General features: G+C 37.1%; 1 protein-coding gene across 10 annotated transcripts in view; it reads left to right on the top strand.

The window, feature by feature from the left end:
- Nucleotides 1–17,043, top strand: part of SIPA1L1 (signal induced proliferation associated 1 like 1) — a 314,212-nt gene that overhangs the window by 228,192 nt on the left and 68,977 nt on the right. For all 10 annotated transcript variants that reach the window (XM_072629234.1, XM_072629230.1, XM_072629229.1 and 7 more), the window contains exon 13: nt 9,956–10,231. In XM_072629234.1, the coding sequence (XP_072485335.1) occupies nt 9,956–10,231 (276 nt within the window). The remainder of the gene's footprint in view (nt 1–9,955; nt 10,232–17,043) is intronic.

Below are 17,043 nucleotides of genomic sequence, written 5' to 3'. Positions count from 1 at the left end.
TTGAACTCAGGAAAACGAGTCTTCCTAGCTTAAGACCCAGCACTCTACTTGGCATTTAATAAATGTTTATTGACTAATTGTTCTTCCATATATGTGACATTCCATCTCCATGTTTTTGTAAAAACTATTCGCCTGTATTCTCTTTCCTCATCTTGACTGGATCCCTACTTCTCCTTCAAGGTTTATTGCAAATGCTTCTTTTGCCAAGAGACCTTTCAGATTTCCCCTAGAGTCCTTGCCCAAAATCACTGTCTACTTATTTTGAATAAATTCTTTTATTATGTGTGTATATGTTATATATACATATATATATATACCCTGGAAGAATGTAAGTTCCTTGAAAGCCTGGAGGTCTGTTTGTTTCATGTCCCCATATCCTAGTACAGACTAGGTACTTGAAAAAATAATGAATTTAGAGCTGCAAACGATCTTAGGAGGCCATCTGCTTGAACTCCTTCATTTTACAAATGACATAATGCAGTGTCTTTTGAGTGCTGCTGCAAGATACAGCATTTCAAGTTCTAATAGAACTATATTCAGTACCTGCTTATTGAATACATCTTGTAACTCATTTTATTCGGGGTTTATAATATCCCTGTTTTTACCAGGAAATACCTAGAACTCTTTGTCTGGCTAGTTTTCCATTTCTTTGTCTTAACATTTTTAAGATTTTTAGATTATCTTTTGAGATAAGGTTCCTTCCCAATATTTAGAAACTTTCCTAGTTTTAGAGTTCTGTTACCTGCCTAAAAATAATGAGGGAAACAAGAGTGTTGTGAGAAACTCAAAAATCAGAGCAGAAAATACTGAAGCTGAAAGGAATGTAGATAACAGGGGGTAACAGCATTATCAGGCACACACTGATATCATGGGAAGTAGGACAAGTTCCCTGAGGTTTGCAGATGAAATGTTCTTGGCACAAGCGCTTGATATGGAAAGTAGCTTTTTCTTACATATGGAAACCAAGCCAAATTATTTTTTAAACAACCTCCCAACAATAGCTCTCCCAAACTGAACTCATCAGACTGAACAAAGCCAGCATCTACGTTAGTATGTGAAGAAAGGAACCAGGAATCATCCATTCCTATCCCAGAGCTGCCCATGAGCGTTAGGGCAGATGACATCTCCTTTCAAGGCTGAACATGTCTTATCTGCAAAGGAGGGATAGATAATAGTAGCATAGGAATAGCTTTCAGACATTCTTGCTAGTGTGAAATAATGTTACTGCCTTTGGAACACCTGAAAGCCCTGCTGTCCCATCTTCCCTTCAGAAATTATTTCAAAGGGAATAGCAGAGGCATTAACACCTTGCTTCAGTTTTTAAGCAAAATAAGATAATGCCTTTCTGTCGTATCTCCCCTCCTCTGCACTTCACACCACTGCTGTTTTCCTAGCAACTAATTACTCTGTTCTTTGACTAGTTGATTCTCTTGTCTTCCTTTTGTTAGCTATTACTGCTATTCCATAATGAAGCTACATAGTTCCTCACCTACCCTGCCCTGTCTCCCTAGTCCATTGCCCGCATATTTTGAGGACAGTTAACCTCCAGAGTAGATTTATGAATGGTATTTATAGTCATTCTGTTGGTAACCATTAAAAACAACTGTTCATTCAAGGCAAGGATTTGCAAAGAATGAGTAGTGTAAAGGATGTTGTCAAAGATATGTATGGTGAGGGGCCATAGCTAAGATGGCAGAGTAAAAGTAGGGACTTGCTTGAGCTCTCCTCAGATACCTGCAAAAAATGACCATAAACAACTTCTGGAGCTGCAGAACCCACAGAATGCTGGTGTAAAGCAAATCTCCAGCCCAAGACATCCTGGAAGGTTGGTGGGAAGCATGAATCACACTAGACTGGGAGTGGAGTGCAGTCCAGCTTGGGCTGTGCTGCCACAGACAGAGTCTGAACAGGACTGGAGATGTAGGGGGACTGAATCACTGGCTCCTGTGGCACTTTCCAGACTTCTCGACCCCAAAACCCCAAGGACAACTTGAACGGTCAGTGGAAAAAATCTGTTGGACTTGTGTGAGAATGTAGCATGGTTTGGCCCCAGCCCCGGGACAGTGGAGGGAATGGAGGAGCCTTTGGCAGCTGCGGGGACTATTTCTGGAACTCTGGGGTGACAGAATGTGGGAGCAATCAAGGAGCTGACAGTACACTCTCTCACCCCCATGGGAAGCAGAGAACTACCTTGATAAAGAGCTCCAAAGTCAAGTATTTGACTGGGAAATTGACTGGAAATTTGACTGGAGCAAAAACCAGAAAAATAAATCAGACTATAGAATCTTACTTTAGTGACAAGGAAGATCAAAACATACAAACAGAAGACAACAAAGTCAAGGCTCCTACATCCAAAGCCTCCAAGAAAAATGTGAATTGCTCTCAAGCTATGGAAGAACTCAAAAAGGATTTTGAAAATAAAGTGAGAGAAGTAGAGGAAAAATTGGGAAGAGAAATGAGAGTGATTTAAGAAAAGCATGAAAAACAAGTCAGTTGCTTGCTAAAGGGGACCCCAAAAATGCTGAAAAAAATAACACCTTAAAAAATGCAGTGGCAAATTTGCAAATGGCAAAGGAGATCCAAAAAGCCAATGAGCATAAGTCAAAAAGCAGAATTGGCCAAATGGAAAAGGAGGTCCAAAAACTCACTGAAGAAAATAATTCCTCTAAAAAAAAAAGAATGGAGCAGATAGAAGCTGTTGACTTCGTGAAAAAATCAAGAAATTATAAAACAAAACCAAGAGAATGAACAAAATAGAAGACTGTGAAATGTCTCATTGGAAAAACAGCTGTCCTGGAAAAAAGATTTTGGAGAGACAGTTCTAAAATTATTGGACTACCTGAAACCCATGATCAAAAAAAAGAGTCTAGACATCATCTTTCAAGAAATTGTCAAGCAAAATTGCCCTGATATTCTAGAACCAGAGGGTAAAATAGAAATGGAAAGAATCTACTGATCACTTCCTTAAAGAAATCTGAAAAGGAAAACTCCTAGGAATATTGTAGCCGAATGTCAGAGTTCCCAGGTCAAGGAGAAAATATTGCAAGCAGCCAGAAAGAAGCAATTCGAGTATTCTTGAAAGATAGTTAGGTTAATACAAGATCTAGCAGCTTCTACTTTGAAGGATATGGAATATGATAAAGGGCTTGGGATATGATATTCCAGTAGTCAAAGGAGCTAGGATTAAAGCCAATAATCGTCTACCCAGCAAAACTGAATATAATCCTTCAGAGGGAAAAATGGACATTCAGTGAATTAGAGGAATTTCAAGCATCCTTGATGAAAAAACCAGAGCTGAATCGAAAATCTTTCATATACAAAAATCAAGAGAAGCATGAAAAGGTAAACAGAAAAGAGAAATCATAAAGGACTTAGTAAAGTTGAACTGTTTACATTCCTACATGGAAAGATAATATTTGTAACTCGAGACTTTTCTCAGTATTTGGGTGGTTGAAGTGATTATATATAGAGACAGAGGGCACAAAATAAAATTAAGGGCTGAGAGAGGAATATGTTGGGAGGAGAAAGGGAGAAATAGAATGGGGTAAATTATCTCACGTTAAGGAGGCAAGAAAAAGCTTTTACAATGGGGGGGAAAGAGGACGGAGGTAAGCAGATTTGGCTTAAGGAGGGAATAACATGCACACTCAATTGGGTATGAAAATCTATCTTACCCTACATGAAAGTAGAGGGGGAGGGGACAAGTAGGAGGATGGTGGGGATGATAGAAGGGAGATCAAATGGGAGGAGGTGGTACTTAGAAGCAGACACTTTTGAGGAGTAATAGGGTCAAAAGAGAGAATAGAATAAAATGGGTTGACAAAGTAGGATGGAAGGAAATATAGTTAATCTTTCCAATGACTATTATGGAAGTATTTTACATGACTATACATATATAACCTATATTGGATTGCTTGCCTTCTCAATAATGGGGGTGGGTTGGGAGGCAGGGAGAGAAGTTGGAACTCAAAGTTTTAAAAATGAATGTTAAAAATTGCTTTTACATGCAACTGGGAAATAAGACATACAAACAGTAGGATATAGAAATCTATCTTGCCCTACAAGAAAATAAAAGAGAAGGGAATAAGTGGGGGGAGAGGGGGGAGGCGATATAGAAGGGAGGGCAAATTGTCAAAAGAGGTAATCGGAATGCTTGCTTTCTTGGAGTGGGAGTGGGGAGAGATGGAGAGAAAATTTGGAACTCACAGTCTTGTGGAAGTGAGTGTTGAAAACATAAAAAAAATAATTAGGGAAAAAAAAAAGAAATGTATGGTTAGAAGAGATGAGCTGATCACATAGCAAGAGCCAAGATGGAGAATGTTGTCCTTGGGATGTGAAGAGAAAACAAGGAAGGGCCCTAGCACATTACAGGGGGTGGAGGAAGTCCCTGCTGCAAATTTATGAAAAGCATAGATGAGAAAAGGGACAAGCATAGAAGGCTCATGACACCTGATTGAAGGGAGCACCCACATCAGTTAAATCACAGATCAATTTGAGTGTCTGATTATTGTCAGTAATTGAGGCAAAAAGGGGATTTCCAAAAGCCAGTTGTAAAAAAAAATATCAGATGAGGAATTTAATATTCTTCCATATATTTTCTATATGATATCCCATCTCCTCCATCCTTCTGGAATATCCAAGAGAGCCCCACCAGTAAGGAAATACTGGATCATAACTGCCTTTCTCTCAAAAGATTTCCTTTTTTTCCAGTGTTATTTCAGTTCCTGTAGTTACATAAAGGAGAGGGCCTCAGTTAGGTAAAAGTAGTCTTGAATGCTTTCCATATGCATAAGCATAGAGGTGGAAGGTAGAATACTGAGTTTGGGGAACAGCATGGAAGCTATTTTGGCTGGAATATGGAGTGCACAAATGGATATAATATGAAATAAGCCTGGAAAGGTAGACTGGAGCCATATTGGGAAGCAACCAATTGAAGAATGTGTTTTGTCCTGAAGGCATTCAGGGAGCAGCAGAAGATCCTTCAGTGGGGGAATAATATGGTCAAACTTGTACTTTAGCAGATTTATTCTGGCATTTTCCTGGAGGATTGATGACAACAGAGACTTGAGGTAGGGCATGCAGTTAGGAAGCAATGACAGTTATCTGGGTAAAAAGCTATGAGAACCTGAATTGGGATGGTAATTATGGGAATGGAGAGAAAACGATATGTTGTGAAGGCAGAATCAACAAGACTTAGCAAATGATTGGGTTATGGGAGTTAAGGGGGTATGGTGGGGTGTTTTGGGTTAAGCATAATGTCAGGCTTTCAAATCTGTTGAATTTTGAATGAATAGTACTGTCTTCAACTAAAATGAGGAATTTTGAATGGTCAGATCCAATTCTGTGTTTCCCTGAACAAGTCATTTTATATTTCTCCTTGTATTTCTGAGAAACACAACATTGCTGTTAATTGTGTACAGTGTTCTCCTGGTTCTGCTCACTTCAGTCAGCATCAGTTCATGTAAGTCCATGATTTTCTGAAGTCCTCCTGTTCATTTCTTATAGCACAAGAGTATTCCATTACATTCATATAGCACAACTTGTTCAGCCATTCCCCAATTAATAGACATCCCCTGAATTTCCAGTTCTTGGCCACAACAAAAAGAACTGCTGTAAATATTTTTGTACACATGGGTCCTTTCCCTGTTTTTATGATCTTTTTGTGATACAACCCTGGAAGGGGTATCTCTGGGTCAAAGGGTATGCACATTTTTGTAGCCATTTGGGCATAGTTCCAAATTGCTTTCCAGAATGGTTGGATCTGTTCACAACTCCATCAACAGTGAATTAGTGTTCCAACTCCTACCTGATCAAAGTGTTTTATTTTCTTGATAAGTTGCTGTAATCTTTTTGCTTATATTTTAATTAAAAAATTTTGCATCTATATTCATTAGGGAAATTGGTCTATAATTTTCTTTCTCTATTTTGTCTCTTCCTGGTTTAGGTATCAGTACCATACTTGTATCATAAACAGAAGTTGGTAGAACTCCTTTGCCAATTTTCCCAAATAGTCTGTAGAATATTGGAATTAATTATTCTTTTTAAATGTTTGATAGAATTTGCTTGTAAATCCATTTGGCCCTGGAAATTTTTTTCCCAAGGAAGTTCACTGATGGTTTGTTCAGTTTCTTTTTTCTGAGATGGGGTTATTTAAGTATTTTACTTCCTTTTCTGTTAATCTGGGCAATTTATATTTTTATAAATATTTATCCATTTCACTAAGATTATCAAATATATTAGCATATAATTGGGCAAAATAATTCCAAATTATTGTTTTAATTTCCTCTTCCATTATTTCTTTTTCAACCATACTTCCCAATATACCAACTTACATGAGCCATTTCTCCTAGATTAGCTACTTTGAAACAACATGCAGCTTGAGACATCACAAATTGTGTCAATATAAACAACTTCATGCAAGAGCCTATTGTTGGAAGTTTCCACAATCTGGCTGTGGCCTAATTCCACTCTATTCCCCTTCGTTATCTATGTGTTTCAGCCGCTTTTGACTGCTCTCTGTCTTCAGTTTTATCCTATCTTCCTTTATTTGTGCAGACCATCCCAAATTCCAGGGATTCATTTTTGAGCTAGTGGCTGAAATCCTTCTCTTCCTTTAAAGCTCAACTCGGTGACCCTTCCTTCCTCCGTAGCACTTTCCCATTATGCCCTTCCCCCACCCTGAGTTGAAAGTATTATCTCTCTCTTCATAACATTCAGAGCACTTCTTCTTGAGCCCTCCTTTGTCCTTAACATGGCTACATATTATTCATGTTGTTTATGTATGTTGTTTATAATTGAATGAATATAGGACTTGAAATCAGAGAAGATCTGGATTATAGGCTCCACTCTGATGCTTACTAGCTGAACCTCAGTTTCCCCCTCTGTCGATTTAGGATGATATACGTGCTTCTCCCTCACAGAGTTGTGAAGAAAGCATGTTTGTAAACTGTCTCTGGCTATATAAATACCATTTCCCCTTTGGAATGTAAGCTTCTTGAAGGACTCTGTAATTTTTCATCTTTGCATTTTTAGCATCTATTAAAATGCCTTGCATGTAATGCCTTTAACAATTGTTTCAGTTGCTTTGAATGTTAGTTGGCCATATTTGGTTTCCGCAAGCTGTCAGCCAGCTTTCAAGCCCTGGTTATTTCTATTTTATACAAAAAGAAATAGAGGTATTGGAGTTAATTGTCCTAAATTGAGGCTATTCAACAACAGAGGTAGTACAGGAAGGGATAATTTTTTTTTCTGCATATCTCTATCATTATTCATTGTAACAACCCCTACCACCCCTTGCTCCTTAACCAACCAATTCTTGTAACCAGTAAGCATAGACAAGAAAAGTATATCAGTACATTGGCCATGCACAATTGCCTTTCTCATTCTGTACTCCTAGACTGTTTCCTCTCTGCAAGAAAGTACTGGTAATTCATTTTAAAAATACATAGAAGGAAAACAAGTAGACATTTAGAAGGTTGGATCCATGTGACACTTTTCTTACTATCATGTTAAATTTTATAATTTAAAAATTGTACCATTACAAAAGTTTTTTGATATATAATCCTTTTTTAGTTCTTATTTGCATATAGAGATTTTCATGTTTGTTAAGTACATAATAAAGAACAATGGATTGCATTTAGATTTAATTTCCCAAGGCACTAATTTTTGTGAGAGAAAGAATCTTTTTACTCATAGGTTAGAGGAGAAGTTGGAAGGAAGGCAGTAGATGATTTTCCACATTAATTTTTTCCACAAAATTGATGTTTTAGTGTGTTATTTTTTATTCCATTTAAAATTTTTTATTTTTATCTTTTGTTTTTAATTTTCATTTCTGAATATTTCCCTTCCTCACCTTTGCTAGTTCACCATCCATATTGTGCCCTTCTTTGGGCTTTTGCCCCACAGCTACATGATGTGTCCTCTCTTTTTGTTCTAAAGTCTCACCTAGAAACCTCATAAGCTATTTCTGCCAAAGGTACCGCCATCTTTTTAGTTGTTCAGGTTGCAGCGTTTGTGTTATCTTTCACTCTTCACTTTCCCTTACCCCATATACACAGTCAGTTGCCATATCTTGTCCTTTTTGCCTCAGGAACATTTCTTTCAGCCAGTCTTTCTCCCCAATCAAATTTTGCCTCCTAGAGTATTATAGTAGCCTTGTATTTGGTCTCCTGACCCCAAGTCTTGCCCCATCCTAGTCTGTTCTCTACTCAGCTGCCAAGGTCAGTCTGTCAGCTAGTATTTATTAAGTGATTACTCTGTGGCAGGCACTGTGCTAAAGTCCTGGGAATATAAAGAAAGTAAAAAAAAAGTCTTCTCTAAAGAAGCTCAAGTTAAAAGAGGAGACAACATGTAAAACACCATACAAACAAGATAGATGCATACAGGATGAATTAGGGCTAATCTTAAAGGGAAGACACTAAAATTAAAGAGAACAGAAAAAGGCATGATGCAGAAAATAAGACTTTAGGGGAGATTTAAAGGAAACCTGGGAAAATTTGACATAGAAATAAGGAGGAGGGACACCATTTCAGACTTTCAGGACAGCTTGTGAAAGTGCATCTAGTCAGGAGATATGGAGTGTTTTATATGAAAACAACAAAGAGACGAGTGCCACTGGATCACCAAGTATTCGGAGGGAAGTAAGGTTTAGAAAGACCAGAAAAGGGATAGGCTATGAAGGACTTTAAGAGGCAAACAGAAAATTTTTTGTTTCATCCTTAGAGGTAATAGAGAACCACTGGAGTTTATAGTCATGAAGTTGTGAATACTCAGATCTGTGTTTTTGGAATGGATTGGAGTGAGGAGGGACTTGAAGTAGGGAGACCAACTAGTTGGCTTGTTGCAGTGGTCTTGGTGGGAAGGATTGAGACTTTACACTAGGTTGGTGACCAGTTAGAGAAGGACACATATGCAAGAGGAGTTACAACAGTAAAGTTGACAAAATTAGCTCACTGATTGGATATGAGGGATGAGATACTGAGGAATAGAGAATGAAATTGAGGTTATAAGCCTGGATGATTGAAAGGCTGGTGATACTCGTGAAAGGAGTAAGTGAGGAGGAGAGGAGAGGTTCGAAAGAAAGATAATGAGTTCAGTTTGGACATGCTGAGTGACATTTGGTTCAGGATGTACAGTAGGCAGTTAGAAAAATGAGACTGGTGGCTAGCAGAAAGGTTGGGGCTGGACAGATGGTTTTCCTAATGCACAGATCTGACCACATCAAGCCCCTGCTCAATAAATTACAGTGGTTCCTTGTTGCCTTTTGGATAAAATGTAAACTTTTCTGTTTAGTTTTTAAAGCCTACCACCTTTCCAACCTCGTTGTACGTCACTTTTCATACTCCACCTTGGAGTTAAGCTAGGCATTGGCCTTCTTGCTATACTTGTCATATGATGTTCCATCTTCTTAATTTTGTACTGACAGCCTCCCATGCCCAGAATGTATACCTTCTTCTCCTCTGCCTCTTAGAATCCCTTGTTTCCTTCATTACTTAACTGAAAGGCTCAATTCACCTTTCAAGTAAAAGTTGTCCTGATTCCCTCCTGCTACTAGGGCCTTCCCTCACAGAAATTGCTAATGGGTGTGTGTGTGTGTGTGTGTGTGTGTGTGCGTGCGTGCGTGCGTGCGTCTGTCTGTCTGTCTGTCTGTCTTTCCCAATAGATTGTAAACTTTTCAAGGATAATCTGTTTCATTTTTGTCATTCTGTTCCATACATGTTGGGGACTGTTTTTAGCACATAATAAGGGCTTAAATATTTGTTGACTGATGGATTACTGCAGCAAAATGTACTTCTGTGAATATTTTGGTGTGTTATACCTTCCTGCCTTTGGTGGTATATGCCTAGCAGTGAGATTTCTTTTCATTGCATTTTAACTCTTAATGGGAGGTAGTAAAGTTTTACTAATTTAGAAAAGAAGCTTTCATCTGTTTTTCCTTATGCTAACATCTTGACAGGAGCTGCTCTGAAACATACCGCATGCCAGTGATGGACTACAAGATGAATGAAGGGGTTTCCTACGAGTTCAAATTTCCGTTCCGAAATAACAACAAATGGCAAAGAAATGCCAACAAGGGGCAAGGACCTCATGGGTCCCAAGTACCTTCTCAAGTCCAGAGTCCAGTAATTTCTCGAATGAGTGCTGGAAAAGGAGATGGGAAGATGCAACCCCCAGAACGAGCTGCCAACATTCCTCGTAGCATCTCTAGTGATGGCCGCCCATTGGAACGGAGGTAATTATATTCCTTTAAAGGTTGAGTTTCTTTGTTAAGTGGGAATTATTTTCAGAGTGGTGGGAGAAAGAGAAATATATAGGGGGAAATTTAGGAAATGTAAAAACAAAAGGCATCAATGAAATTCATTTAAAAAGTGAAAGTTAAATTTCAATCTGTGCCCAAGATTTACATAAAACTAAAAAAAGCACATCCAACTTTAGGCATTCATATATTTTAATTATTTGTACCTTTATAATGAAAATTGAAAATTAGCAAACAATCCGTAAGGAAATAGCTTTCATACTGTCATCATATTATAAAGCAGTGATTTGAATAAAGCATGATTACATACCAGGAATGCCTTTCCCCCCAAAGTGGTAGTCTTGAAATTGTAATTGAATTTCCATATGGTACCTTTAAAAAAAAATCAGCCCTGCAAAGCTTGTAGCCCTGTGGATCAGGATTTGGCAAACATCTTTGAGGAGATGGTGACCATATTATCATCTGTGAAAATATTCATCTTTGTGGGGTAAGTGATGTGGATGCTAGCAACAGGATGCAGGTTTTTGGTTGAGTAACTGTGTTTGTGTTACTTGGTTAATAAAGAGGTGGGAGGAAGAAAGCCAACTAGTACATTAGACCACATTCTTTCCACTGCTGTGAAGGTGGAAGAGAATTATGGGGAGAAAGGTTCACTTGGAGAATATGTTAAAAAAAATATGTAAAGAGGAGAGGAATTAAGAGGCAAAAGCAAGAAATAAACATTAGGGTTGAAGATGAAATTTAAAGCTAGATTTTGGCACTTTGGTTTGTGATAAATGATCATATTTCCTTGGGTCTAGGGAGAAAAGGGGAGGGTCTCACTTTGTTTTTCCTGGCATTCACAATGGAGCATATTGCAGCATTTTGTCTTAAAGTAGCTAGACTTTTATTTGGCTGGTGGAGGCAGATCAACCTTGTGTATAATTTAGCCTTGCTCTAGTCTCATCTAGTCTAGAGTAAAACTTTTTGTGAGAACATTATTTAAACTGAACTAAGTTCTATTAAAATGGAAATGACTTTGTCCTTAAAATTTTAAAATAGACAAGAACTATAAGCCTATGCCACTGAAGGAGATTGTCCATTTGGATAATCTAAGAAGTTCATTCACCATGGAAGTCGTAGCCTCTTCTCTGATGCATGTTCTTCAGTGACTTTGCCTCAAGCTGTATAATCAGAGTACTCTTTTTCCCCACTACCACAGCCCCTCCTCATACTGCAGAAGAGTGACTTCTTTGGTCCCTACTCAGAAAATGGAAAGCATCTCATGAAATACTAAAAGCCTCAAATAGTTAGGGAATATATTTGATATAATGAGGAAGAGTTTCAAATACTTAACAGTTAATGTACATTATTTAAGTTCTTAACCATTTAATGACACTAAAGTACATGTAAATTTAATTTTCAGGTGCTACCATAGTTGTGGTGGTTTTTTTTAATGTACTTGATTTATTTTGCAAAAATAATTCACTTAAAGAATCTAGCTGATTAATTCACCAATGTACCCCTCCTCTAGCATCGCTATATTTCCATTTGCTAAATTCTAGCTATCTTGATCTGAATTTTTTTGATCTTAAAAAAATAACTGAATTGGTCCTTTGTCCTAAAGGTTTAGAGGTCAAGTCATTGGCTGGGAAAATGCCCAGAAAAGGGAAAAGAAATAAGACTATAGAAGGTTACTTTCTTGGTGAACAGGCATCTCCTCCCTTTCCTTCTGATGAGTAAAATTAAATATGATTTTTGTGTAACTGTCTGTATCTTGATTGGAGAGAGATATCGTGGCACAATGAATAGCCAGCTTTGGAGTCAGAGAGACCAGATTTCAAGTACTCCTGCTGACATTTCCTGACTCCTTGACCCAAGAGCAAATCACTTAACCTCTCTATGTACCAAAGGAAGTTCGTAACATAGTAAATTGTATAATGGTTCCAGATTGACCGTGTAAGAGAAGGGAATGGGAGTTGGGGAGAAGAACTTGCTGGTTCAATACTTGGCTTGATGATATTACTGTTGTTGTGTCAACCAGTGATTTTGTTGGTGTAGACCTCCCAGGCTTTGTCACTGATGCAGATTTGTTTAGAGACTTAAAAGGATTCCTGGGGAACTGAGACTTTAAGGGATTTGTCTTCTGGTCAGTCAGTCTACCACTCCATCCACTGTACAATGCTTTTCCCCACTAGACAGAAGAGAGTTCTTTTATAGTACCTGGAAAGGGTATTTCAGGATAGCTAACATGCTAAATGAATTTCTAAACTGTTGCATGAAATACAGGCATGATGAGTCCTTGACAAGGGATGGAATGTACTTAACAAGGGCCAATAAATGTATATTTGCTAGGAGATTTTGAAAATTTAATTAAGAGGGCTTTCAACTGAATAGGGAAAAGAAGAGAGAGAGCTGCCTGCATTAAATCTGGCAAAATCAGTAACATTTTGAGTAGTAAATGTAACAGAAAGTAGAAAAGAAATGCCATCCATACGAGACAATATCCAAGTAGAAGACAAGCAGTAAAATCGATGTGCTTAGGTGCTTGAATATACACTTAACATTGATAAAAAACAGGGTGAACTAGAGATTGTTATGCAAGAGAACAAATTTTGACTTAATCATTTTTACTGATACTTGATTAGATTGAATTATTTACCAGAATTTGTCACTGGAAGAGTTTAAGTTATTCAAAATATAGAAAAGATAAAAGTGGTGTAGGACAGCATTGTATTAAATTATATACATGAGGAAAGCCAGGAACCAGAGAAGGACAGCATAATGAGAGAGAGGCAGTAAAAGAAGTGATACTGTCCCCAAAATATACTATGCACCACCTAAACAGAAGGACATAGATGAAGAGTTCAGGAATCAGATAACAAATCTGGCACATGTTGTAATAGTAATGGGGAACTAAGATTACCTGGCCTGCTCATGTGCTCTCTCTTTCTGGTCAAAGCAGATAAGCTTGTATTTTTTAAGACTTTCACTTGCCTAAATAATAATGTCATCTTTCAAAAGATAGAGAAACCAACAGGGGGAACTTCTGTTCTGGACCGGATTCTCATCCACTAGGAGGTTCCTGGGCTGGAAATAGTGAGAACTTTGTGGGGAAGTGACAGTTCCATTTTTGAAAATGTGAATGAGGATTGGAAAGCCAGACATACTTAGACATGTATCTTCATTTTGGGGAGGTAGATTTCATAGAGTTCAGAAAAAGAATAGCTGGGATCACAGAGATGAAAATTCTTTAAGGAATGTCAGCCTGAGTGATGGGAAGCTGTTAAATACTAAATCCTGAATACACATAAAAGAGAAAAAGACTTTCAATTAGCACCAAAAAGGAGGTAAGGGTGCTATCCCAAGAGACCTTGTAGATTTATAGGTAATTTATTAACCATGTTAGATGCTAAAAACACAGAAGATGGAAGCAAGGCCAGGTAATGGAGAATGATTACAAAATGGTTTGATGGCTAAAGCAGTTTCTGTGTGCTTTTTTGGCCATCTGATTATATTTTTAAAGAGATGACAAGGGTCAATTTCCATTTTACTTTTATTTACATATTTTACAGAATCAACAGCTTATTTACATTGCCTTGGAGGTAGTTATACGTGGTATCCTCTCCTCTTCATCCTTCCTTAAATTTTTATGTCAATTTAATTCTTTGCTTTAATTAGTTGGTCAGCTGACTATACAAAGCTGTAGTGAAATCTGTTCCAAATAAACCAGTAGTCATTCAGACAATCTGGTAATAGTTTAAAAAAAGAAAACAGAAAAATATATATCAGTGGAACAGATTAGATAGTAGTCCATTATTTGGTAAACCCAAGAACATAATTTAATGGGAGGACAACCTTTTTGACCAGAACTGCTGGAAAAACTAGAAAACAATTTGGCAGAAATTAGGCTGTATTACATTTTATGCCATGTTAAAATAAGTTTAAAAATGGATATGTGGCATGAATTTCACCAGTGAAAAATGAGGAGAAAATAAGTTCAGGTGCCTTTTTTTCCCCCAAACAGCTGTATGTAGAGGGAGAATTTAATAAGAGAATTTTTAAACAAGATATAGAGCATAAATTAAGTCACAAAAAAATAAATAATTGTGACCATAAAATTTAAATGCTTTTGCACAAATTAAAGTAGTGAAGATAAAATCAAGGGGGAGATTATGGAGAGGGAAAATATTGGTATCAAATGTCCCCTAAAAATTACTAATCACAATAAATGCAAAATGTAATGGGAGTTCACATCAAAAGCCATTCTCCAGTAGATAAGTGGCAAAAAGAGAGAACCAGAGAAAGGAAAACAGAGATACACAAATCCTCTTAAATGCAAACATCTCAAAAGATTTGCAAATTATAAATGAATACATGACAACATACTCTGAATTACTGCTAGTAAGAGGATTGAAAATTAAAACAACTGTGAAGTTTTAGGAGAATATTCTAGTGCTATCAATCATATCAATTTAAGTATATAAGTGGGTATTAATTAATTAGGTGAGAGTTTCACAGTTGCAAAGCAAGTGACCTGATATAATGGAGTTAAAGGAGCCAGGTTTAAATCCCACTTTCTGATATATAGTCTTGGGCAAGTCATTGACATTCCCTGGGCCTCCATTTCCTCATCTTTTAACTGGGGGTTGAACTAAAAAAAGTCCTTTATGACCATTACACCTCTAAGTATGTTATCCTATAATCTCTCAAATAACACTTCACCTTAAAGAAGAACCTACTTGAGGTGAATGTTAATTTTGTACATGAATCAGCTGTGTTCCACAGATGTTAATTGACTTCTTGAAGGGAAGTCCCAGCCATACTTCAATACAGAACTATAGTATATCATGAAGTTCATTCACACCATCACTTAATGTTTTTCTGTTAAGCAAATATAATGAAATATCAATACTTTAAATGAGTATGATGAATATCTCTAATAACCTTACTAAATATATGCAGTTAGGGCTCAAAACAAAAAATTTATTTTATTAACAAAAATTTAACATGAAAAATAGTTTAGGGAAGTTGCTACACAGTGATTAAAAAATTCAATATTTATGACGAGAATCAGAAGTAAAAACAATTCATTTTGTATGGTTTCTTTTTTTTAAGGTAGTTAATCTCTAGAGTTCATTTTAGCCCGGATTCTATGATATATGCTATGCCAGGGAAAATAAACATAGTATTTAATCTGATAGAGCAATTGAAATTAAATTGAAAGCCAGTAAATTGCCATGACATTTGTTGTTTGTTCAATTTAGACCAGTCATCTTTTAAGTACTAAACTTTGTAAATGTATTTCAATTGAGCAAAGCTAAAATTGACTATGACTGAACTTGGAGTTGCTCTTGATTGAATTTGCCACACAAGATTTTTAGCTGAAACTAAATTATAGCACAGGATTTGTCAGCTAGGATAAGGTGATAAAATAAAGCACAGTACTTTGCATGAGGAGTTTTTAGTTACAGATTATTTGCTTTTTGCTGTGGATCAAATGACATAATGTATATAAAGTGTCTGGCAAACCTTAGTACTTTGTTGTGAAATGCCCCAAATGTCAATTGTTTTATTCAGAGGAGTACTTGATACTTAGGCACTTTGGCTTTGTGACTAGTGTTTCACCTGGCAAACTCACAGTTACAAGCAAGAAATATTCAGCTGCGAAGAAAGAAATTCAAATCTGTTCCCAAATCTCTGGTATCTGCATTTCTTGGGCATAATTGTCCTATAAGGTCATGCCCATGTTGAAAATGAATGTAGAAGTATTTCCGTCTATGCACCCTCTTGTTGATCTTAACACAACAGTACCATTTATATGTTGCTCACAGATGGTGTTAAAAACATACTGATTATTTTGTGGTTTCCTCAACTTTATAGGTTTATGGTTAAGATAGAGATGAGACTGCATTATCTCATTTCTGAATGAATGTTATTTCTGTTATTTTTTAAATGCTATTATATGTGTTCTCCATAATGAGGTATGCATGAGATCAGGTTGCAAAAAGAAAATATTTAAATGTTTCTTTTTTTAATCTGATATAGTAAAAAAACAAATTACGCTTTTGTTTAACTTATAGAGTGACGTTGAGACTGTCCCTCAATCTGTATGTGTTTGTCTTGTGTAAATGTACAATATGCTGGGTATCCTGAGGAAAAAATCTGAATCACAGCAGTGTTTGTCTTCTGTTCTTGAAGACAGCCGTGACATCAGGAAAGTGATGTCATGACTTGTAAGTGAATTTGATTTAAGTGAGGGCTATGCAGAGTCCCCAGCCTCACTTTTTCCTCCAGAGCCACCTTGATCCAGTGGTAAAATATAGATCAGGATGACTGAAGATGGCCCTGGATTCAGTGGGAGACCTTGACCTTTTTAAACTAAGGTCTTTATCAGGTATCTGTTTGACTGATCACTTAATCAGTGACTAAGGTTAGGTAGTAACTGAAACAACTAAAGCAACTAAAACAAAGAATAGTCTCTTTTATCCGATCAAAACAAAATCTGGGAGGGGTTTCTGCCAAAACTGATACAATTGCTACTTACACTCTGAGCTATCAGAGTCCCAGCAGTGGCCTGGGAAGACTTGTTAGCCAGTCAATGAGAGCCAGAGTGATTTGGGTTTAAGGCATGGTCCTTAAAAAAGAAATCTAGCCCATAAACCCCAAGATATCTTGCGAGGTTGAAATGATCAAAATTTATGTTCCTTTGGGCAGAGTACCTGCAGGTGAAAGTATGATTCCCTTTGCAGAAAGAGGGAGAGGAAGGAAGGCAGGAGCTAGCTGCATTGCCCAACTAGAACCAGCCA

The sequence above is a fragment of the Notamacropus eugenii genome, chromosome 1 (genome assembly GCF_028372415.1).
Source record: "Notamacropus eugenii isolate mMacEug1 chromosome 1, mMacEug1.pri_v2, whole genome shotgun sequence".
In the NCBI taxonomy this organism is placed as follows: Eukaryota; Metazoa; Chordata; class Mammalia; order Diprotodontia; family Macropodidae; genus Notamacropus; species Notamacropus eugenii.
The sequence above is the reverse complement of the archived record's forward strand: the minus strand, read 5'-3'. Positions and strand labels throughout refer to the sequence as shown.